The sequence below is a fragment of the Conger conger genome, chromosome 11, assembly GCF_963514075.1.
Source record: "Conger conger chromosome 11, fConCon1.1, whole genome shotgun sequence".
Taxonomy (NCBI): domain Eukaryota; kingdom Metazoa; phylum Chordata; class Actinopteri; order Anguilliformes; family Congridae; genus Conger; species Conger conger.
In genome coordinates this window covers 43,511,774-43,537,579 of record NC_083770.1, presented here as the reverse complement: position 1 = coordinate 43,537,579, position 25,806 = coordinate 43,511,774, and the positions used below count along the sequence as shown (strand labels likewise).

The 25,806-nt window shown below is 41.1% G+C and overlaps 2 protein-coding genes across 3 annotated transcripts in view; one reads left to right on the top strand and one right to left on the bottom strand.

Moving 5' to 3' along the window:
• Positions 1 to 1,454: 1,454 nt before the first annotated feature.
• LOC133140867 (putative uncharacterized protein BRD3OS) lies at positions 1,455 to 4,092 on the bottom strand. The gene is made up of 2 exons (XM_061261136.1): positions 3,326 to 4,092; positions 1,455 to 3,217 (listed from the first exon to the last, which is right to left on the bottom strand). Exon 2 carries the CDS (start codon positions 3,119 to 3,121, stop codon positions 2,867 to 2,869), a length of 255 nt encoding a protein of 84 aa, XP_061117120.1. The 5' UTR covers positions 3,122 to 3,217; positions 3,326 to 4,092; the 3' UTR covers positions 1,455 to 2,866.
• A 1,944-nt stretch (positions 4,093 to 6,036) lies between these two features.
• Positions 6,037 to 25,806, top strand: part of LOC133140852 (guanine nucleotide exchange factor VAV2-like) — an 82,916-nt gene continuing 63,146 nt past the window's right edge. For both annotated transcript variants that reach the window (XM_061261109.1, XM_061261110.1), the window contains exon 1: positions 6,037 to 7,130. In XM_061261109.1, the coding sequence (XP_061117093.1) occupies positions 6,927 to 7,130 (204 nt within the window). In that variant the 5' untranslated portion in view covers positions 6,037 to 6,926. The remainder of the gene's footprint in view (positions 7,131 to 25,806) is intronic.

The following is a 25,806-nucleotide window of genomic DNA, read 5'->3' as shown; positions in this document are numbered from 1 at the left end:
TTATTGCAGCAGAGACCCCTGGGGTCATTAAGAGGGCAGGGTTATGGGAAACAGGGGTGGAGTTAGAAGCTAATATTTGATGTAACTGCTAACCTGGGGTTTCTGTGAACTCACCAAGCTCTTTTTCGTAAATAAACCACAGAAACGTACCGATGTCTGACCTCACTTCCTGCTTCCTGCCTGGCCTGCTGTTCTCTACTTGGTTCCACAGGTTCCACAAAGCCAGTGTTGGGCAATGCACTTGATCAGAGGTGGGCAACCCAGGTCATGTTTTTTTGTTCTCAATTAAAATGCTACAGCCGCTTTTGCGCTCAAGAAACCAGGTGAGGCGAGTTGACTGTAATCGAGTGTTCAATAATCAATGTAATCCGCTTGATCAATTAAGAGCCGAGTAACAACAAAAAGCAGCAGACTGCCGCTCTCCAGGACCTGGGTTATCCACCGCTGCACTTGATCACTGCAGATAAGAAATTGGCTTCTCCCTGTTCGGGCTAATAATGGAAGTCAAACAGAAACTTTTTTTTTTTAAATCACCAAAAAGTTGGAAAAAAGTTACATGCATAACAGTGCTAAGGCCATTTATTAGCAAAGAGTAAGCGGCATTCTTAGGTGCTGATATCCGTTTAATTCACAGCCTATTGTAAGTCTTCATAGACAGTCTTTTGCATGCACTGGAACGATTCGAAATTTGCTCGTGCCTCTTTTCAGGTTATATTACAAAGAAAAATGCGTTGATATACTGGGACTTTCTTTTTTGTTCCATCTTACAATTTTAAACAAATAGGAATGTGGTTGTGCCTGCATTCAATTTATATAAAACATTTAGAGATGCAAAATGTATTTTCACCCATGTCTGCGAATCATATCACAACTAATTGTTAACAGCTGTACCACAGAATATAATACGGCGTGGTACGTTGAGATAATGGTTCAACAATGCGAAAATCTAACTGGACGCAGCAATTAATCGTAAATTACTTAAAGCGGAGTATTAAAACGGAATAATTTAATAAGACGAAAAAGCATGGCACGAAATCTTGCAAACTATTAATTCATAACATTTGGGATCTGTCCACCATTAGGGGGCGCTATAGCAAACATGTAGGTTTGAAAGAGTGTACCTTTGGCTATTGTTAAGGGGAAATACTATAACTTGCATCACTAGATGCTCCTCCTTCTAATTAATCAGTTAACATTTGTTTTATGTACATTTTTTAAAATGCCTTTTATTGTAAGTTTTTTAACGTTTTTTTTTTTTATTGTATTTTTTACTGCTGGTTGACAATTTCCCCCTTGGGGATAGTAAAGTATATATTATAATCTCTTCTAATCTTTAATAACTTAAGTTAGTAACACGAACACAATGAGGCAACATAAAAGTGAAATATGCAATTGCACAAGTATGTACATAGGTATATATATTGTATATCAAAATATAGAAAATTCTCCAAGTATTTACACCAGATCAATTATTGACATTTATTACACACAAAAAAGATAACCTTATATACAGTGCCCTCCTTAATGTTTAGGACAAAGACATATTTTTTATTTATTTGGCTCTGTACTCCACCATTTTAGATTTGTAATCAAACAATTGACATGCGGTAAAAGTACACGTTCTTAGCAACTATTTAAGGGTATGTTTACACACTTTGGTTTCACCGTGTTGAAATTACAGTGCCTTTTATACAGTCACCATAAACACCATAATATTCTACACTTTTACTTGCCTTTGGAGTGTGTTATTTGCATAGCCCGTAAATGAGGGCCATAGTCTAGAGTATCTATTTTATTGAAATGTTTGTTTTTCCGTCAGCGGTGACGGTCGATCTGCGATAGTAACTTCACATTTTAGAGTAATCGAATTAGTCACATTTAGTTCAGAAAAATGTACCAAGACACTTCCTCTGGGTGATTCAACCCCCTCCTCTGCTGCTTAAGCCATTTTTAAACCATACTTAGTCATTTACATTGCTGCTTCGTAACAAAATCAGTTCCTCATAACTGCATTTGATCAGGTCCCTTTTGATATTGTGGTTACAAGTTGTATGATAAAACACCATTCAGTACATAATAATAAGGGAATTAAGTAAAATTCCAAAATCAAGTCAAAATCAAAAAAACCCAAAAACATTTATATATATTTTATATGAAATGTCAGAACATGGAATATACTGTACTGTTACTGACAATATAGCAACACTGAGGGTGTCCCTGTTTTAGGGCATTACTCAAATAAATACATAAAATCATGTTAAATATACACTCAGTGATCACTTTGTTAGGTAGACATGTACACCAGCTTATTAATGCAAATATTGAATCAGCCAGCAACTAAATACATAAAAGCATGCAAACATGGTTCAGCTGTTTTTCAGACCAAATGTCAGAATGGGGAAGTAATGTGATCTAAGTGACTTTGACTGACCTTGCTAATAAGAGAGGTCAGAGGAGAATGGCCAGACTGGCCAGAGCTGACAGAAAGGTGACCGTAACACAAATAACCACACATTAGTTACAACATCGCTATGCAGAAGAGCATCTCTGAACACACAACGCGTCAAACGACTAAGTGGATAGGCTACAGCAGCAGAAGACCAATAGGTCTAATAAATACCTAATATGCTCACTGAGTGTATCTTATAAAGTATTGTACGTGGTAAACCTGCAAGACATAAGCTTTGTGTGGTTAGCCATACTGTGCATGCATTTTTATTGTACTTAACATTTAATTACCTCTGAAATGTTGTCAAGAGGCATTCACGTCCGATAAGGACCAAACATGTGCAACAGAAACAATGTGGAAACTATAATAGTGTCTTGTAATTACAACATGCATTTAATATGTAGCTTAGTAAACTCGTTACATAACTGCGCAAATCCTGGACTGTCCGGCGTCAGGGGATGTCCCGATCTTTGTTTTGTCCCGTATAACTACGGTCTCGTTTCCGTACTGGCTGTATCTGGCAGTCTGACTCCGGCTGAGGTAATTTGTCGGGGGCGCGCGCTCCAGCTCCAGTTGCTGCTGTTGCCAGATGAGCAGCGATGTGTCGCGATAGCGGAGTCGCGCGTACCCCTCCGACATAGCCTTTTCTGCTAATGGCGGTCTCTCGGTCATGATTCCTGAATCATATCACCACCAATGGCTGTCCAACTTGGTTCAGTTGTAGGCTGCTGTAGTCACTGCTCCTCGGAAACGGCTTCCTTAAATTTTCTGCGATGTAGATATCATTCCAACGCAGTTATTTACACAAGAAACGCCAAGACGCAATCTTCTTGCCGCAAGCAGAATAGAAATCACGTATAATAGTTTTATACTTACATTTTCATCGCGTTTCCATATCCACATAATGTCCCCAGTGGAGCAGCTGTCTTAATACTATCCTTACAATCCCAGCACAAGCGATATTTCAAAATAGCACTGCTCCCCTGGTATGAGTGACAATTAGGCATGGGCAGCATGACAAACCAGAAAATTAGCTAGCCATGTCTTCTATCTCCTGATCGTCTTCATATGCAATAGCAACCCCTTCATGAGTCAGTCCTTGCACTGGGTTTACTGAACACAGATAAGCAGCTCAATCTCATGTTGAGTTAGCTGTGGTCATAACAAGTTATCGTTCAGTAACGTAACTTAGCTATTAGCTAGTGAGTGTTCGATTTGTTTCGTACGATAGTGCAGAAAACATTAGGCAATTGCAAATACTAATTATAGTTTTTCAATACTGGTAAACGAACAGCCATTGTCGTGTCTCTTGTTTCTTCAAAATGCAAATGATGGTGTCCAAGAAAATTTATAATCCGATTTACCGTTCGCTAGATGGCTAGTTCGTAAGATTAATGTAACCGTGTTATAGCAGATTACACGTGCTATAATGCGCACAGTTTTTTGAGTTCTTAAAATCCATCCGCTGAGGAAATTTTGTTATCTACAGTTTCTCCAAATATCCGTTTTTGTCTCTCTTTATAGACTGTCATTATAGTTCTGTCATCATATACTACAGTAACAGTTACTCAGTATTCTTTTTTCCGTTGCTGCCTGTAGCAACAGCGTCCATCCTCGATCTATCGTCCCTCCAGAAACATTAGCTTACTCTTAGTTCCTAATACCTTGGCTACGCAATCGAAGACGTAAAGGAGATGTCAAAGGCACCCGTTTGCACACCCTGTAGCGTGTATCTGGGTAATCTGAGACATTGTCCCAAATGATCTCAATCCACCCTATACATTTATATAGTTTTGAATTGTAACTTTCTGTTTGGAGAGTCGGGCTGTGTACAGTTTTTCGGCATTGTTTAAATGTCGCACTACAACACAGCCATATTTATTCATATATATATATATATAAACATTTTGTCATGCACTTGCATGCATTTTGTTTGGACTTTTGTGTTGATATTTTCTAGGAGTGTCATGTGATCACCTGGATGGCCCATTACCTTCTGGGTAACACAGGCTGGAGATTCAAGCCAACCACGACCAAATAAGTTTTGCCCCATATTTAGGAAACTGCTACCCTGACAGTGATTTTAAAAATACCTACACACATAATTTAAGCATTTAATCCAAATAAACTCAACTGAAAAAAGTGGTCCTTTAAAGGGGAGAGTCTGTACTTTAACCTCACATTCATTGTTTCATTTAAAATCCATATAATGTTTACCTTCTTTCATCATTCTTTTAATTCTATTACACGGTTAGAGTTTTAATTGATTTACTATGTTCCCAGGATCACAGGTTGTAATGGAATGCAATGAAAACCAATAACCATGTCTCAGCAGTTTGGTTACTGGGCCACTAGATGGCAGAATTGTACATATCTTAGCCCCACTTGACTAAAATTGCATCAGTTGGGTAGTATTGCAATGAACCAATGCAGGTCGACAAAATGATTGCAACCGATACCATGTGCAAGGTCTATTACTGGTTCCGAAAGTAGTTCATTACAAGAACATGGACCATGGTAAAGAGTCTTGGATCTGAACACACAGGAATGTGGAAAAGTGCCTCATAAAGATACCCCACCTATGAGTTCAGAAATAATGAACTTGAAAAACAAATATACTTACCTCCGCCCAAATACAAAAACAACCAAACAAACAAAAAACCCCACACTACCTTCAAGCTCAGGTTCAATGTAGCCTCCGACTTAAACCACCCACTCTACCAGTTCTTCCAAAAATTGCCCTCTGGTCACAGGTATCAGGCATCTGGCTCAAATGGGCTTCGTTCAAAAGAATCAGCCTAATCCTCACATCTGTAACCACCATGAACCGTTTGTCCACCTTGCCTCTCTGTTTATGTTCATCTGACACGTGGAGGTATTGTTTCGCAATTTCCAGGCTACATGTCTGTGAGTGATGGTTTGTTGATTATGTAAAGTGTACAAGACCAAGACACTCAATTTCCAGTCGTTATTTTATATACATTCTGAAAAATCAGAAACTACATGTATCTATCTACTCGGGAGCAACATTTGTACGCTGCAGATTTAACATTATCCATATCCTGAACAGTAGCCTACATTTAATATTCCTTATACAAACCAGGGCATTCTGTAAATAATTAACATTTTACATTTTGCACACTAAAAAGATAATATTGGGGAAATTGACCAAGCTGAATATTGTAATCTTTCATTTACAAGACAGCCAGAAATCTATTCATTTATGTTAAGTAGGCCTACATTGAACTTGATTGCTTTTAGTGTAGATGTGCAAAAACATGGAGCAACATACCGGTAGATTCCACGTAGTCCTGGCCCTACCCTAGCCTTTGCAGGAGACGTTAATGATCCTTCAGCGAGCGGATACTGATGAATAAACTCACTATTGTCTTTTATACTGCAATAAGCAACGTGCAGGGAAACACCGCATACGCTAGTTGGATGAATGGAACTACTCTCTTGAACACTGGAACAAGACAGGCTACAGCGCCCTACATGTGTGCGTGCCCGTCCGGACGGAAACCCGGTGAATTGTCGCTCCCTACCCAGATCTCAGGCGCGTTCACGCTTGTCCGCAAAGACTGCGATTGAGTTAAAACGCTGAACATTCCCGGCCCCAAAGGAACTATAGTGTACGCAAGGACCTTGGCAAGAAAAAAAAGCGACGGAACACCACGGACATGATCCAAATCTGCCGGACCTTTGAATCGCGGATAGCGTTCTCTTGAGCGCGCGACATGCTTCGGCAACATTGTTGCAGGATGATTTTGTTTTCAGATTGCTTCTCTGTAACTACATTCGTAACGCATTGGATAAAGTCCTATTTCTGAGTGCGGTAAACCACGTTTATATGGTGATCTGTGATCGATTACTACGAGATTGATGCCTATACGTAGACTCTAATTAAGAAATTAACCCAAGAAACAATCCTTTCTCCGAAATTCATGCATGCATTCCTAATTGTGTTTAATGTGTCTGAAATTAAGGTAGGGGTCAACTGCTGTAATCTCTATAAATTGCAATGTATCCAAAATGAATTGTTTTGTAGTCATATAGGTTACATTAGCCCAGTGCTTGTTTTTGCCATGCATGCGCACGTTTACATTCAAGTTGAACTTTAATTGGGCATTTCCCATAGACCGATTACATTTAGTGGACTCGAAAATGTCTACCCGTTTACAGAGCTTGATGTATTTGCGTGAAGAGCAGAAGTGAAGATCGGAAGGCGCAAAATTTGAAACTTCGGTACATAGCCTAAGTCAATGGGTGGGCTGCGGTCGCCAAGGCACGGCGAACAAACCCCGCGATTGTAGGTTTCAGGAAACATATGTACAGGAAATTGACAGCTTTTCTCTGACGTATTTCTTTAAGAATGAACTTATTTTATGACGATCTAGAAAAAGGGATCACTGATTACAAGGTAACGGCGTGCAAGTCGGCGCTGTAAGAGGCTACTGTACAATATTTCACGGGCGACATGGAGGAATGGAGACAGTGCGGACGGTGGCTGATCGACTGCAAAGTCTTGCCCCCGAACCACCGGGTCGTGTGGCCGTCTGCGATCGTGTTCGACCTGGCACAAGTGCTCAGAGACGGAGTGCTTTTGTGTCAGATGCTGCACAACCTGTCGCCAGGATCCATAGACCTGAAGGAAATCAACTTCAGACCGCAGATGTCGCAGGTAAAAAGATATTTTCCGCACACTTGGGTGCCAAATAAACAAACCGGTCCGATGGTTGGACAAAGTATTCTGACTGTAGCGATAACATCAGTTTTCTTCTCGTCAGTTCAGTTGTTAATAATGAAAGAATAGAGAGACTAAGGGCCGTACCGACGCAATGGAGACGCCTATGGTTGCTGCTGGCTATAGTTTTGAGTAAGTTCAGGTGTGGTTGAAGGAGAATTGGCTGCGCCTCAAGCTGCACATTCACGCGCCAGTAGCAGCGTCCTCCCCTACTGTGGAACAAGTCTATGCCAATTTATTGGGGGGAGATTTGTGATGAGTCCACCCCAATAATAATATACATATAACATATAGAACATATAACATATACATATAACATATACGAAATCGGCAAAGCCATGAACATATCTGCCTCCCAGTTTAAAAATGGGGACAGCCTTATAGTCATTGAATATAGATTGAGAAAAATATCTCCATACGCCTCTATCCTAATCAAGGAATATATCATTGATTTTATTCCTTTGGTCTCTTCATTCCTTTTGATTTTGTTTCTCTATTCGCTATACTTCCCCTCATTTCAATATCTAGCTGGTAGCCTGCTCAGCCCATTTGAATTGCTGTGATAGATTGCTTATGACATTTCCCTTATGTTCATTGTACCTTTACACCTTGCCCTCCCAGCAGAGAATGGGCTCCTATGTCTCCTCTGTATCTGAAGATTTTCAATTAGAAAAAAATCAAGCAGAGAAATAACACTTTCCAGTCTATGTCCTCCTTCGCCTCCTGTCTCCTGGCCCATCTCCCGCTCCTGGTGAGCACACCTACCGGCATCTCTCCTTCTGTCTCCATGGCTATCTGTGGTTTAATCTCCACAATGAGACCAACTCTTTGTCTATTGTGCCCTACTGCCACTGTTTTGGTTATAAATGTGTTTCCTGTCATTAGCCCTGCTCTCGATACAATTGTTAACACATCCCTTGATGCTGCCATTGTTTCTGACTCGTCTGTTGATACTGCCTTTAAAATGACCTCTGTGACCTCAACTTGAATTTTTAGTTTCGAAACAACTTGACTAAAAGCCTACTGCATCATCGCCAAAGAAAAGTTGAGAAGAAATTTGACACTGCATTCCAGACTTCAGTGCCATGCAACTGAATGGAGCCCTTTCCATTTTGAACAGAAGCATAGAAAGACCTCAGTATTAATGCACACCCACGTGACATGTCTTGGCCAATCAGAATACCGTATTTGCCCTAGGTGGTCAGTTATTTTTTTAGTGCTGTGGTATAAGCCATTTTAATCTATTTTCTACACAGTAAAGGAAAAGCTGGGTCAAGAGTCCTCGAGAACACACCTAAGACATATAATTGGTACTATAAACCATTCAATGGTTCCTCATTAAGACCAGAATGGATCTCAAGGTCCTTTTGCCACTGTATGCCCTCCCATGGTACATGCTGACCTGCCTCCTTATGACTATCAGAATCTCATTTTACAGTCTATTAACTGCAGCTCTTTAGAGCCCAGGCTTTGGGATGCCCCTTCCATGGAGCTTAAATCTGCCAACTGTCCAGTGACCTTCAAATAAAAACTAAAACCTCACGTGTATATAGTGGTGATGGCCGAGTGAGGCTTCAACGTATAAAATTGACTGCTGGTGCCATGCTGGTCTTCCCTTTTTCTACTCTTTTGCCATGTTTGATTCACTGCTACTTTTACCACACTGCCTCCAATCTTTGTTTTGTAACAATGTAATTTTGTCTGCCTGTGTTGTGTTTTATTTATTATGATTAGTATGATTATTATTATGATCATTATTATTATTATTATTATTATTATTATTATTATTATTATTATTATTATTATTATGCAGCTACATTTGCTAATTCCTCATGTAAATTGACAGATTTAAAATTTTGCAGTACTGTGAAAACACATTGTCCTGTTTCTCTTCACTCAGTAATAGTTTCTGGTGGAGACTTAAACTGAAAGGGAGCCCTCAATGTTTTTCTGTGAAGGAAAGTTAATTCTTTTTGGTGTGTTTTTTGTCATGTATTCATGCATGCCAAAATGTAATGCAGCTGCCTATCACAGAACACTGCTATTCTTGGTTTGGTTTGAGTCTATAAGTTAACACTGCTATGGTTTCGTTTGAGTCTATAACATAATGCTGTTACAATTTCGGGTGAGTCTATAACAGATCAGTACTATGGTTTGGTTTGAGTCTATAATTGATGATGGATACGGTTTGGTTTGATAACTAAATACTGCAGCTGTTGTCTGGTTTTTGGCAAAGAATACTGCCTTTTCGGCTTAGAAACATGCCTGGGCTTTTGGGTTTTGTTCTTTTGTTCCCATCCACAGATGGATGTGTTTGGATAGTTCTCCTGCTGATAATTTTCCTGTTTTTCTGCATATGTCTGTATTTGCATTGTGTGTGTGTGTGTGTGTGTGTGTGTGTGTGTGTTTTGCCTTCAACACAATTTACAGATGCACCAGACATTAAAAATCTTTGCATCTTCGGGGCTGAGTGCAAAGGTATAAAATAGAACCATCTGTAATAATGCTGATTGTACTCTTCAAGGGTTCTGAATTTCTGTATGTTTACACTAGGACTCGGAACTGTCTACTTTTGCACTTGTTCTTGTGTTTGATTTGCACTTTGTTGTACGTTGCCCTGGATAAGAGCGTCTGCTAAATGCCACGTAATGTAATGTAATGTAATGTAATATTGACAGTGCTGTGGCATGGACTGAAAATTATAATGTTAAAAGAACCGTGAATAAGTGTATCAACCAGGGGGGTATACGTTGAAGCAAGATTAGCCTGGTAGCTTAAGCTCTAAGCTCTGGGTTCCCCATACTATAAAGCTGAGTTACTTTAACCCTTGTGTAATCTTAACATTCTGTATACTCCGCGTGTCCTAAGGGTAAAAAATTGTAGCGTAATTGAATTTTAAACAACCCGTCACTCATCACAAACTTTGTCATCAAATTTAGAGTTGAAAAAATATCATTTGGGGGGTTTTCTCCACATACAGTTCCCTCCATAATGTTCGGGACAAAGTCCCATCATTTATTTATTTGCCTCTGTTCTCTTTTACGTAACATTGCTGTGTCCCACACATTATAGTGCCCTGAAATGGAGGCACTGTATAAACACTGCTGTGAAACCAAAATATATAAAAATGAGAATCTGACAATGGGCACGTTAACCACTTGATTTTTTATTTTATTTTTTATTACAAATCTCTAATTGTGGAGTACACAGGCAAATAAATAAATTCTGGGTGTTTATCCCAAACATTATGGAGGTTACTGTAAAAGCACCGCCCTTTCACCAATCAACTCTCCAGGACATCTCTCCAGGACACATCCCCAGAGCTCATGGGGCTTTCGCTGGGCAGAGCCCGCATTAATTAGCTGGCTTTCTCTGTGGTTACACTATTCTAAAAACATGTAAGCTAGATTCTCAACGGAGAGAATGCAGTAGCCAACATAATACAAGCTTCTTAAACCCTATAGCCTGTCTACTTCCCATAATTATAAGATTCTTGAGTTTAAGAATAAACCTTTCTAGCGTCAGGCATATATATATATATATATATTTGAAATGGTATATTTCCCAAAATGTTTGTGTATTCCTTTACATTTTAGGAGAATGTGTAGCCTTCCCACTGCCTAAATAAACTGTAGGACAATTCCTGAGATTTTCGATTTATTCGGTAAGAGTATGGTAGTCTAAATAAGTAGCCTAAATAGCCTATAACTAATGAATTTACACTATTAGCAATTTTTGCTGATCCTGACAATGTTACATTCCTACACTGATTGACACAAATCCATCAATAAAACACAAAGGATACAGTATTCTGGGGGGTGGGGCTTCAGGGGCCCATTACATGTATTGTACTCTGATGGAGAGCCACTCCTAGCTCAGTCCCATTTGGGCCAGAACCTTTGGAGGTAGGAAATAAATTATATTTCATGACTTGAGCTCCTTGGTCTGCCTGGATTTTATCATAATAAATGGAGGGGAAAAGTGGGAAAAACCCTATCAGGAAACCAACATTTCCAAGGGAAACAACAACTATAATTATTAACCAGCTAAACTAACTTGTGGAAAAACATTTTCACAAATGCTGAAAATCAGATTGGCCAACATTTGACAGCATGAGGACCAGAGTTGTGCCAATTTACGCCAAGTAAGCAAAGAGGCTGAGAAATAAGAAACAAAATGGAGGAATCGGTCGAACAATAGGCTTACCATAATAAGCTGTTTGGAACATCAATAAGAAAAAAGACAGCACTTGAGCTCTGCAAAGGGACTGGTATGCCCAGGAAGACCTCTACAGCTGATGACCGGAGACTTCTCGACACAATGAAGAAAAATGGCCAAACACCTGCCGTACAACAGAAACATTCTTCAGGAGTCAGGTGTGGATGTGCTAGTGATGACAGACAACTGCAACTGCAACTACAGTGGCTCCACTGCAAGATGCATAGTTGGCCTTAAAAACAGGATACAGTTTACTCAGAAGTACCTAAAAGAACGTGCAGATTTTTGGAAAAGGTCTTGTGGACACATGAGACCAAGATTGACTTGTATCAGAGTGATGGCAAGAGAAATGTTTGGAGGGCAAAGGAACTGCCCAAGATCCAAAGCCCCCCTCATCTGTGAAACATGAGGGAGTTTGGGCATGTATGGCTGCCGAAGGTGCTGGTTCTATTGCCGTAATTGATAATGTAACTCCTGATGGCAGCAGCAGAATGAATTCTGAAGTGTGCAGAAGCATCTTATCTGCTAAACCAAATGCCTCCAAACAGTGCTTCATCCCACAGCAAGACAGTTGGCCTCATGCAAGAATATTTTCATTTTCTTATTCTACAATGGATTCGTAGGAGTGTGCCATGTCATGCATATTTTACTGCTATTTTTCCAAGCTGTTCATAAAAATGATTTCCCACGTCACATGACGTATGTTTTGACACCTCTGAGCTCAGCCCCTGTAATCCGCCTCTTTGAGAGAGACAAAGCCAAAAGCCTTTTCAACACCATTTGAGAACCCTGTTAATATTCTAAATTAGTTATTAGTTATATCAGCTATATGTAAATGGGTGCACATTCCTGACAAATGTGAATTAGCATAATTGATGCCCCACAAATGCTTCATAAGCCTAGATGTGTCTGGAATACTAATCTATAAATCTGCATTTTAGCGACATATAAATTGTTTAATTACAAATCAAATTGTAGAATACAGAGCCAAATCAAGGAAAAAACATGACTTTGTCCCATGACTTATGCTCACTATATATCACTGCTAGGGGTAGCCATCTGCTGGAAATATACTGTATGAGTAATTTAGTACAATGCTAGTTATAACCATTTATTGGAAGTGTGTCCGTTTGAATAGCACATTGCTATGGAGAACTGTGCATTTGAATTGGAAGAAGAGTGACAGTTTAGACTGTGGTGCCCGCAGAGGAGCAGGTGCCTGTGCTCGGACTACAGCAGCTGTGTTCTGACTGTGGCAATTTTACTCTGGGTATGATAGCCGCACTCATGCTGCAGTAACTGTGTTCCAGGGAGGGTGACATTGTGCTGTAATGACAGGTTTAGTGCTCTCCTGAGGTCTTTCTCTGCTCAAGGCTCTGATTTGTTCTCTCGCAGTTTTCTGATCACCTCCCCCCTCGTGAGCTATGGCCTCCTGCTGGGTTCTGATTTACTCTCCCCAGAGATCTGGGCTCATGCAGAGCTGTGATTGGCTCCAGCGACCCCTGGTCTCTTGCAGAGCTCCGACTGGTTCTCCATTGTGCCCCAATCTCTTGTAGAGCTCTGATTGGCTTTCCTCTGAGATCAGGTCACTTGCTGAGTCTTCAAACACCACTCCCAAGGGCGATGGCCCAGAACTGATTCTGATTACAATGCATGTGTTTCCCTTGATACGTTATTTCCCTGTAGAGAGAACCTGTGATTTTGCTGAATTTAAAAGTATATATTTAATATATAATGAGGTATGAGGTTCACTGGGTTGTCAGAGTGTTTGTGTCATAACCTTTTCTCGATATGGATGCCCCTGTCTCCGTTAATCCAACCCCAGCAGCATCCTCTGTAGATAGACGCTTTTCATGGAGGAGCAGGGGCAGCCTGTAGCCTGGTGGCTAAGGTAAATGCCTAAAACCTGGAAGATTGGTGGCTCACGCCCCGGTGTAGCCATGATCTGCACAGCTGTTGGGCGCTTGAGCAAGACAAAACATCTATCTGCACCCCACGGTGGTCGGATAAATGGTTGCCATCTAGTGGGTTTTCAGCTGATAGAAAGCGGTGACTCAGTCCATGTGGGGGGTAAGTGCTGTGTTGTACAGTACACCTGAGGTTTGCTCCATTAAAATCAGTGTTTATGCATTACATGACTTGATGCACTAACTCTGTTATGAACCCTCTGTGTTGTTTCTGAAGTGTGGGGTGCTTATAGGCAGAATGGGTGTTGTTGGCTTCTGTACCCTAATTGGTGGTACTGCTAGCTGCACTGAGTCATCCTGTTAGCCTGTTTGGCTGTTCTATGTATTCCCAATGCTCTGATTCAATGTATCGTGTCATTCCAATACCCTGGTTGCATATGCTGTTTCATGCTGATGCTCTGTTTGTCAGGCTTTCTGTTGAATGAATGTGTGAATGATATATTGACTCTGGTAGACTGCTGGATCAAAAGACCCTGTTGTCTGTATCATACTGAAACCAGCAGGATGCTCACTCTACCATTAATCACCTGATGCCTTTACATGCCACACAATGGTCATTCTCAGTGTTACTGTTTCTATAAAGCTATAGACGAAGAGAGTAGATGCAGCTGTTTCTTTGTACAAAGCACTCTTTGCAAAAGCAAACAGTCTTTGTTTTTGTATCTTAATTCTTGGAGTTTTCTTTATTTTACATGTGTTTTTATCATTGTTATGGTATTATGCTGCTTATGATGACAGCCTAATTGAATACAGAATGTGGCAGGCTTTATTGAGAACAGGCAGAACAAGACAAAATCCAAAAAAACAGGCCAAGTCCAAACACCAGGTAGAACAAAGTAGAACAAAGGTACAAAATACACAATCCAAGACATATCTATCTATCCATCTATCTTTCTATCTGTCTATCTGTCTGTCGGTCTGTCCACCTGTCTGTCTCTATCCTTCCATCAGTCCATTTGTCTGTGTCTAATGTCTGTATCTGCTAATATTATTATTATTATTATTATTATTATTATTATTATTATTATTTATTTATTTTTTTAAAATAAATTTCATTTATAGAGTGCTTTTCAAGGTACTCAAAGACGCTTTACATAAAAGTGATACAATGATTAAAATACAATGAAATAGTTATTGGTCTGTCTATCCATCCATCCAACCATCCTTGAAATGGATTCATGTGTTTGAACAGCCAGGCACTGGAATCTGTAAACAGAAATGGCAGCCGTTATCTCCCTGGAGGAATAAGTGAAGCATTTCAATGTCCTGAGTCTGAGTGTTGTTGTCGTAGTAGGGTTGTCGTTGGTATTTTGTGATTTGTTTTTGCTGCCCTTGGTGTTTGTTGTGGTTTGCGATGGCTCTCGGTGCTGTGGATTCAGGCCTGTCCGTGAGTCTCTGCCTTTTCGAAACAATTGTGGGCAGGGCTTCCCCCAGGGCCCCCCCATGGGCTGCAGTGAAGACACACTGCCTCCTTCCTGTTGAGCGCAGAGACTTAGGCATGAACCAGACAAACACAAACATCTGGAATCAGATCAGAGGTCAGAGGTTGGGGGTTAACAGCGGAGCTAAACAATGGGAATTTTGAGGAGCCCCTCTCTTCCCCAATGTAAACTCTCCATCTCTCTTTCATATCTTCTATTTCACTGAGAGCTAAGATGCATGGGGGGGGGGGGGGGTGCAGGAGTAGCAGAGGAAGCGGGTGGGGGGGGGGGGGGGGGGGCGGGCGGGTGTGTGGTGTTATTTCAGCCAAAAATAAACTCACAGATCCACTTCCCACAAATCATGTGGTACCTTTGATGAAAAGGCAGAGAAGGACGCAGGATTCTGACTGGGAGATCAGAGGCCTGTTTATGCTGCTATGAGGGGGGGAGAACCCTCACTGCGCACTGCAGGAAGGGCTTTGAAACAAACATTTCAGCGTGAGTGCAGAGGCTACTAATACTGAAATGAACATGCTCGCCCTCACATGAGCTCAACAGACCCTGGTGTACAGCCACTAACTCTACACAGGTACTCCATGCACTTACACACATGTATACCCTCACCTCCACACCCACCCACCCACGCACCCATGAAGCACCAGCCAGTGAGTTTGGAGGCCTTTGATTGACCTTGAGCAGATAAGGCACTTCTGCACAGAATGAATTCTACTGCTGCCATCAGCAGTTAAATTATCAATGAAGCCAGCGCATGTGGCAGCCGTACATGCCAAAACTTTAACACCCCCCACCACCAATATTACAATATTAATCTTTCTACAGTTGTCTACACTTGTGTGAGCTTTTGTGTTGTGGAAATAATTATGTGTTATGACAAGGAATTACATCTGTGTGAGCATTTGCAGGTAGGCCAGAGCTTCTTTATTCTATTTAATCTTTTGGCTGAACTCATTGTTTTGCTCCTCGGTGGTTCAGCGTAATGCGTTTTGTGGGCAGATTCCTCCCCCTGAGCAGAACGGCCTGCTTTACTGAGCTCATCACCGTTGTTTTCTTGGTATTCCGGAATAGTTTTCAAGGCAGGTCCCTGTGCACCTGCTAATGAAGTGGCTTAGTGTCTCTGTTTCCTTCATGCTTTGCTGCTTCTGTAATCTGAAGGATCAGTAGCCATTTGACCTTTTAATAGAGGCATATGAGCGAGAGGGAAATACATTGCACTGCATTACAATCACTTAGCTTTTATCACTTAGCTTAGAGTGATGTACAGATGTGCAGCACAGCAAAAAAAATGGCTGTCTTAACAACTGTTTTTAGTCCTGTAATAAGTCTTAAGATCTTGCTTTTTCTCTCAAGTAGAAAATATTGGCAAATCTTGAAATTAGTCAAACTGGCAATTTTTGTCAAGTAATGGAAATAAGATTTTAAGTCTAAAGATACTTGTTAAGACTGACTTTTTTTTTTTTCGTGTTGTTCAGTGAGTGCTAGTCTCGGGAATACAGTAATGCAATATCACCAAGAAGGCACAGAGGCCCTTATGTAATCAATAAGTGCAATGTTAACCTAACAAACAGCAATTTTCATTGTAGCAAAAGAAAGCATCGTTCGACAGATAACAGATATTTACACAGCTATAGCTGTAGCACTATCCCAAAAGGAAATCCAAAGTAAGTAAGAAAGAAAGGGAAAGAAATGATATAGAAAGAGGGTCTGGGGAGCTGTGGTGGTGGACAGAAGATGGGCAGGGGTTTCTGTTATCCTGCCTGTAGCGGGAATGTCATTCCACACCTGGGGGCCATAACAGACAGGAGACATGACCTGGAAGTGCATGCATGCAGGGGGGTGGGGCCAGGCACCCAGAGGGGCGGAGCAGAGAGGTCTGATGGTGTAGGTCACAAGTGGAGGGAGATGTGGAGGGAGATGAGAAGGGCAGTGACGAGGCTGAGCCCGGGGAGGTTGTGGAACAGCGATCGGCAATGCGGGGCTTTCCGCATTCTGTGACATGAACAGCAGCTGATAACTGTTCTTGTCTTGTACCGTTTTATTGTGGCCTAATTTACGAGTGAATCGGGCATTGTTGCATATGGCTAATTATCTGATTGAGCCAGGGTTACTGGTGGCGGTGAAATCCTGCATACACACCAGCCCTCCTGGACTGCAATTGCCCATCGCTGCTGTGGAGAATACAAGCAGCAGCATTGTCGATGACCTGCAGAGGTCTGATGGCAAGGGCAAGCAGACAGGAGGGAGGGTGGCTGAGGTAATGGGCTTATTCCAATTGCTTATTTTTCCTCTTTTTTTCCTTCTCCTTGCTCCTGACCCAGAAATCAATTCATCTTCCGCGGCATTCCAACCCTTTAAATGTTCCATCTCGAGGTTCCGCCCATTAACTCAGCCACCTGATTTATTTAATTAGTTGTACCTCCAGGATAAAGAATTGTGCTAATTAGCTTATTCAGGTGATTCAAGAAAATACTGGTCAGGACCTTTCATTTCGCAGCCTGGATTTTCCACCTTTTGTAGGTGGAAGGGGCTGATTTTCTGAATGTTGTACAGGACGAATGTGAACATCAGACAAACTATCATGGTGTTCTCTCTGACAATTTGGGACAATTTGGTGTCTAGTACCACTCATTGGTTCCTAGCAGATGAACAGGGCAATGTCATCCAGGGTGATGGAAAAAACCCCACCACAGAGGTACCATCCAAGGTAGAAACAAATAGGGACAATTTTCACTAAAACAAGTGGGGATTTTGTAAGATCTAGGCATTATTTTCCCCGAGCCTAAACTCTCTGTGCGTTGTGACCCATCCCTGTTGGGCTATTCAAATGAAATTGGTTGGTGATAAGATTTAAATTTACATTTTAACTGCATGCTGTGTTCTACAAGTGAGAGATTCAGACCGAAATGGAAAAAGGCAGGTATGCTATTATGTTTTGTTTTGTTTTGTCTTGATGGAGACATTGAGATATGTTTTGAAATTGAAAGAATGGTGCACGTCGGCAGATCTGATTAATGTATGTTTGAGAAATAAGACGTGAGGTGCACAGTCATTGCCTTCTGAATGAAAGGAATCCATCTTCCGATAACTTGCCCCGGGCTGTCGCAGTAGATTAGGTCCACGCAGAAAGTGGAGGCTGTGCATTAAACACAAGACAGGAGCTAATGTTCCAGAGATGCCTTTGTTGAAAAGCTGGTTTGCAGGTGTGGATGGCCTGTAGCCCTCATAGCCACACCCACACCCTGGTCTCATGGGTTTCTGTGACGATTAATGACAGCAGTTATCTTCATTATGATCGTCATCACCATTACCTGCGCGGTTGAGACGCTCTTGAGTGCTCTATGGAGGGCAGAGCTCTTCCTGAAGAGGCTAGAGCCGTGACAGAGGGGCAATTCTGCATTAAACTCATCCTATACAGTTTAAAAATATATTTGTATTCCCTTAAAATGTGTACTTAATGTGTACTTAAAGGTACAAAAGGTAATTTCGGACTTCTAACGGTCAAGAAAGGAATTGTAACAACAAACACGCTCAAACTACAACGCTGTTTATCCCGCCCCTTCTCTGTGAATGGGCTGACGTTGAAATGCCATTGGCTGTGGCAATTAGAACCAATTTTCAACCAATGAGCTTGAAATATTGTACAGCTATAAAATGTTTTTTATTATATTATATATTATATTATATTATTGGCATTTGGCAGGCGCTCTTATCCAGAGCGACCGTACAGTTGATTAGATTAAGCAGGAGACAATCCTCCCCTGGAGCAATGCAGGGTTAAGGGCCTTGCTCTGGGGCCCAACGGCTGTGCGGATCTTATTGAGGCTACACCGGGATTAGAACCAGCCCCCTTGCGTGCCCCAGTCATTTACCTTAACCACTACGCTACAGGCCAGAGTGTCAACTGCATATTTTGAAACCCAAATTTAAGGACTGTAAACACAGGCAGTGGGTGAGTCAACATGACAATGAGCCTTTTTCAATGATAAGAAGGGATTTACAATGGTCTTGTAACAATGTTTTAACAAACATCTTACCTATTGTACCTTTAAGCCAGTCAAATAGTTTATAATAGGCTTCTGTGAACCTGATGCTGAACCATAATTGCATTGTGATAGGCACACAGTAGGACTGCAGTACCTACATGTATGATAGTCATGGTCTTTGAAAATGCTTACAATTTGGAAAGTGATCAAATATTTTGTTCCCCTTGAAAAGTCCAGTGAAATTGGGAGTAACAAACCAGCACAGTAAGCAAAATTCATTAATCGTTTTTGTTTACTATCAATCATTGGTGTACTGTTAATGGCACCAAATTGCTCACAGCTCACTGGTTTGTGCACAAAGTCCACTACCAAAGTCACTGGAGTGTGTCCTTGCAGACACCAAATATATTGGAAGTAATGTGCCTCAGAATGAATGTCCTCAAGTATGAGACCTGAAATCCTTGAAAATCATTTGAAAAGATTTACCCTTACAATGACTTTGAAGCAGCTTACTGCAGATAAATGAGTATCACCTAGGTGCTGACAATTCTACTCTGAAAGGCTTCTTTTTTGTGCTTTGGGCAAAATAGACATGTTTACCTAGAGCAGTGACTATCTTGCCAGTAGTAAGTTGGAAAATAGAAAAGGTTTCTAAACCTTATTAAGTGAATATGTGCTGCTTTATATGTGAGAAGTGATTATCTTGAGATGTCATAGGAGGGGGGAAAGTTTTCTTTGAGATCTGATTAGATTATGGTTTGTTTACTTTCTTTCTCCAAAGATATAGTGGGGATGTAGCTTTATAAGAGCAGGCATATTATTTGTCATTTGTAAAATGCTGCCAGAAGCAAAGGACCTCCATAGCTTATGGATGAGTAGTTAACAGACTGGTCTTGTTATGATCCTGTATTCTGTCTGTTAGCTTATTCTGTGTTTCTGTAAGTTAATTATTTTTCATATTCAGGTCTGTTTTCCATTTACATTAATTATTCATTGTACTCGTCTTCCCCTGTGATGTCTGAGTCTTTTGTTCTGAGCCCGAGTCATTTCCCTGTCTGCGTGATTCACTATTCGGGTGTTTTTGGAATTTTCCGGTTTCCCACAATTCCTCCTTAGTCTCACTTTTCTTACTTCCTGCTTTCTCTCCATTCTACTAATACCTACTGACATAGATTTTGTACAGTACTAATTGTATTTACACATTAATTTGTCTGTCTAACTAAATAACTAACAGACACTAGTTTTGGGTAATAATAGTTTAATGACGTATACTAACAGATTAACTTTATCTATTTCTACACTTCTCTGTAACTCCGCCTCCCTGTTCTATCTCTTAATTGCCTGCCTTAATTCAGCAAAGTGCTCGCACCTGCTCTCCACTATCACTACGTTCCTTACTCTGTGAAATTGTCTACTCTCTAATCCAGAGCCATTTGTATTGTTCTAACCATATTCCGTAACCCTGTTTCTCTGTCTGTTTGTTTTCTGTGCCCTGTATTTAGGATTTTCTGGTTTTTGATTTCTCTGCCTGGTTTTCTGGGTCACGTTTCTGTACCTCTTCCCCGTTTGGACTGACCACCCGGTTCTTGAACTTTTTTCTGCCTGTTTGGATTACGCTCTGTCTGCCCCTTTTATCTACCTTGATTAAAACCTGCAATTTCACTGCATCCCTGAGTCTGCGATTGGTTCCTCTGTCCCCATACCTGACAGGTCTATTCACCTTTCAACTGTATGATACAGGCAGGGTCAGGTCCTCCTGTCTCCATAGCCTGCTTATGTTCCTGTAGCCTGCTACGTTCCCTGTTGCCAGGTCCTCTCCTCTGTTCTTGTCAATTTTTATGCTTCTCTTCCCGGCTGCTTCCTATCTCAACATGTGCATCGATAGATGCATGAACGATTCGTGTATTTAATGTGGAGTTATTAAAGTGGTCTGTTTGTGTGTACTCCGCCCGTACCCACTGTCTTTTCCATGAGCCTCTCATTGTTCCACTCATTAAAAAAGATGTAATACAGCATTAAACTTTATTAGATCATGACTGGAGGCAGAAAGATTTGCATAAATTACAGGGCAGATTTCCCTGTCTGCTTGTGAGGTGGAGGGTGTTTTTCTAAAAATAGAGCCTCCATACCAAAACAATATTTCACTGCTCATTACACAGATTGTGAATGACATTAGAGGCACATGGCATGTGCTGTGTGGGGGGTGGCCTGTGGATCCAAGGGTGCTTATCTCCTGTTCTCAGTCCAGAAACCAAATCTGGTGACCCATAACAGAGATAATTTCTGTGGGGCATTTTCCTCCACACGAGTATCTGAATGCAGCAGGATGGGCCAGTGGGCTGTTTCCTTGTTGATGTCGGCCCAGTTTCGCACATTCATTGTGCCAAATTGCACTGAACCAAAATGAAGATGACCGCATGTATAAAATCCGAATTTGCTGTCCAGCCATGCCAGTCTCAACTGAATGAAATGGAAAATTTGAATCCTTAATTTGCTACAAGTAATGGCATTTTTTTAAATAAAAGAGAAATGTTAAAGCTATGGAAGCAATAGAAAGGGCTGGATATTTGGCATAGAAAATATTGACCAACATCATGGATCATTTTGCCATAGTTGATGAAAATCATGGATAACAGGAAAAAGATTATATTTAAATTAATTAACAGATTATTAATTAATGTGCTGGAGTGGGAAATAATTAAAATAACTGTAGCAACATTAATGCTTGAAGTAAAAAAAAAAAATGGACAGGCAATCAGCAGCTGCTAGGAACAAATAGCCTTGGAGTAAAATACATTGACAGGCAGGTGCGTTTAGTTTCCATCACAGAGCATTATTTTACTAAAACATTGTTAAAAATTGAGCATTCTTGAATTGCATTCATAAAAAAAAACACAGTTTCCATGTGTCCTTGTCCATGTCTTTAGTTTTTTTTTGTACAACACGGTGCATTGCTAGGTTTGGTCTTTGTTGGAGCCCAACTCAGCACTGAACATTGCCAACATTCTTGACAAGGGCCGTAATACATCTGATTACAACAACTGGCAAAATCTTGACTGCATTTTATTTGTTTCTCCCAGGATGTGGTAATGTTGTTAATGTAATGATCTGTGTATTTTGTCTCCATTTTAAGTTTAGTTTTAAGTCCCTCAGTGACCACCATAGTTCTGTATTCTGTTCATTATCTGTTTCACCTGTTTCGTGTGTTACCTGATTCGCTGTTGCCCAGCTGTTAGGCATTGTCTGTCATTATCTGTCTATTTAAACCCGCCTCTGTCTCTTGTTCAGTGCCAGATTGTAATGCGCTCCAGCCATTCTCTTCAGCGGGTTCTCTGGCTGAGCTGCCTGTGTTCTGATCTGTTTCATGCACCCCGACCACTGATTTCTGGATTACCCTTCTGTTTGATTCTGTCCCGCTGTGCATGGACACTTTTTGGATTAGATTTTGGATTTCTTTTTTGTACTTCTGCCATTTCTGACTGGCCTTCTGTTAACAAACTTTTGCCTGTGACAACTACTACAATTTGGATCATCTATTACCTACTACGAATTTCTACATTCCTGTTTGCCAGTATCTGACCATTGCCTGTTTGGTCTGCCAGTTCTCTAGACTTTTTTCATTGGAAGTCCTTAGAGTTTGCGACTGATTCCTGAGTTCTGCACCCTGACAGTTAAAATGTGTATGCCTGTACACATTACACTGTAAGCTACATTAAGGTTGAGTTATCATCCCAAAGTGCCAAAATATAATGGAATACAATAAGAATTTAGGAAATCACAAAAATGCGCAATTGCTTAAAAAAGATTGAGAATGGGGCATAGATTGTGTGTAAGGAACAGGAGTGAAGCCAGGAAGGGAAAGCTGCATAGTCTGCCTTTAAATGTACTAATGTTGTGGGGCAGGGAGATTATCAGGACAGCAAAATTCCTCCATAATGCACTGCAGTGGTGGCAGAAAGAGAGGCTTAGTCAAGGCACAGGGTGACAGCAGGCCACATGATTCAGGACCAGGTTGCACAATTCTGAAGGGTTTTGTGTGTTGCATTGCATGGGGAATGGAGACAACACCGGGATGAACTAACACAGAACTAGGAAAGAACATAGCTTAGGCTATGAATCAGAACATTCTGGAGAGGCAGGGAGTGAGGGAAATGTGGCAAAGATAAGAGTGAAAGTGATGTTTTAGAGGATTTTAGAGGGTGTTATATTGTGAGAAAGAGCAGAGGCAGGGTGGATCCAGGGACACATGTTATTAACAGACTCTAAGGCAGGATAGTTTAGGCCTTGTATAGCGCAGTTGTATGAATAAAAACGCAGTATATTACAGCATGGCTATGTGCTATTTACTTCAAAATCAAAATCGGGAAAACATTTTTACAAGACAATTTTTTTCTTTTCATACTGTTGCGCTGGGCTGTGGAGGGCCTTGGCACCATGTGGGTGAACAGACACAGAAGTACTCTGAGCTTCCTTGGGAGCGGCATGGTTGTGCTGTGGGTACACTGGGTTGATTACTGGGCCCGGCTCTTTCGTGTGGAGTTTGCATATTTTTCCCATCCCACAGTCCAAAGACATGCTGGTAAACTTAATTACATAAATAAAAAAATTGCCGCTAGGGATGAGTGTGTGAGGGTGAGAGTGATATTGGATGGATGGATGGATAGATTCGTTTTTCAAGAACGGAGCTATTAAAAGATTGTTGTCACTGAAGCAGATTGGGGAATTTTCACCGATTGGTTTCCAATCTTTCTCACCCCTGTCCCGGCCCTAGGCCTGCTGCTCTGGCATCATACTCCTCCTCCATTCCAGCTCCACATCATCCCTCTCTGGGGTGGAGAGATTTGGTTCGGAAGAGAGACAGTTCTCTGACGACTGTGGCTGTCTTTGTGACTGTGTTAGACTGGCCCAAGGTACTTTCCTTCCATAAGTGAAGCTAGGACGTCCGCAGCTTTTAGAACTAGAAAAAAGTGACACTAGCTCAGTAACATACATACAGATAGATCTGATTAAAAAATACTTTGAAGAAAAGCTGCCTGTGAAGACATATGTCCACCGTATATGTGGTTGGTTGAGCTGAACCTGCTGCCTTCCAGGCGTCACTGAGGGAAGGAAAATGCCATGGGCATTAGACCGCCATCATGGTAACCCACCAAGACAGAGAGAGGAGGGAGGCAGAGAGAATGATAATACTAGCTCTCTCATCCATGTTCTGTTGTATTAAACTCAATATACCGTAGATGTTTTTTGGAATGATATTTTCTTTGGAAAGAAGCACAAACTGATTCAAAAAGGGCTCCTTCAAATTGTATGTAATGTATTAAAATGTACACCTAATACATTAATATATTGTAATTTTTTTATTAGATAAATCATCTTAAAATGAGAACGTGTATAGGCTCACCCACGTGTTGTTACAAAGCAGAGAAACAAACAGTTAATACCAGCAACTTCAAATTAGAACCGGGAAGCCTTTAGGCAATGGTAGCTAACCTTCAAATCACAATAGAGAAACATGCAGGCAATAGCAGCTAATATTCAAATCAGATCAAACCTGCAGATAATGGCATTCAAATTTAGTGCAGAGCGACTATGTCATTAGAACCTGTACTGTGTAATTAGAGCAGCCTGTATTGTTTCATTAGTCCGTTTTGTGTATTTGGAGCCTGTATTGTGTCCGTAAAGTCTGTTTTGTGTAATAACATCCTGTACTGTCCAATTAGAGCTTGTCTGTGTAATTAGATCAAGCACTGTGTAATTACAATCTGTATTGTGTCATTAGATTCTGTGTAATTACAATATGTACTGTGTAATTAGAGTGTATTAGAGCACGGGAGCCTGTGCCATGTAATCAATGCCTGATCTGTACCATTAGAACCTCTATGGTCCAATTATATGTACTGTGCAATTAGAGCACGTATTTTTGTCATTAGCGTCTGAAGAGTGTGATTACAGTCTGTACTGTGTAATGAGAACACAAACTGCGTTGAGGCTGTGTTGTGTAATTAGAGCCTGTATTGTGTCATTAGAGCCTGTATTGTGTCATTAGCTGATTATAACCGGGAGTCTGCTGTGAAGGCACAGTATTTAGCCTGCCGCTCTGCAGGTTTTGTTTTCAGTGAGGTTGTTCTTCAAAAGGGGTGCTGGTCCTGGAGGGCCGTTCTGCGTGCTAGTTTTTGTTCCAACCAATTGCTTTCATTTTAGTTTTCTGACAGCTCTCTAGATTGCACTGGTTCTCTCCTGCACTGGCTAGCCACAGTGAAACCTTTAGGACACACCTGCAGTCTGTGACTGTAGCTGGTGCTGATAAAAATTACCAAGATGCAGTATGATTGAGCTAATTAAATATTTAAGAGCAGAAGTTGTCTCAAAATCATGAAATGGTTCGACCCTTGCTGTGTACCCCGGTTCTTCACTCAGTCCCAACTCTTCTGTCATACATTGACTGCTAAAATGGAGGGTAGATCCATTTGAAAAGGGGGAAAAGTAGTCCTGAAGCTGATTGGTCAGGTGCAGATTTCTGAGCTGTCCCACATTCCTTCATTCCAAATGTTGCCAGTCATTAAAGGCTTGCAAGGGAAAAAATACATTTCATATTAATGATATGCCCCACTTTCATCTTTCCTTTTTTTTTTGTCAAGACACAGTTACAACTGAGTAGTACGTCACATCCACAATTGAGACTACTCAAGAGAGCCAGTAACTCTTGGTTGTAAAACAAAACCGCGTAAGAAGATGCTCTGGTTGTCACTCTGCATAAGCAGGTGTATAAATGTAACTCTAAAGTGCAGACAGGGTTACTGCCAGTCATCTGTCAAAGTGTGTGGGTGGGTGTGTGTGTGTGGGGAGAGGAGGGGTTGTATGTGTCTTGAGGCGTTGCTCTGTCCTTTAAAGTCAGTCGCTTGTTTGGAAACCTTTGCATGGTTTCCCCGGGCGTTGTCACTGGGAATGGCGCTTGTGCTGTGTGACAGTTTGGTGAGGTCAAGAGTTGACTATGCTGAAAGTGGAC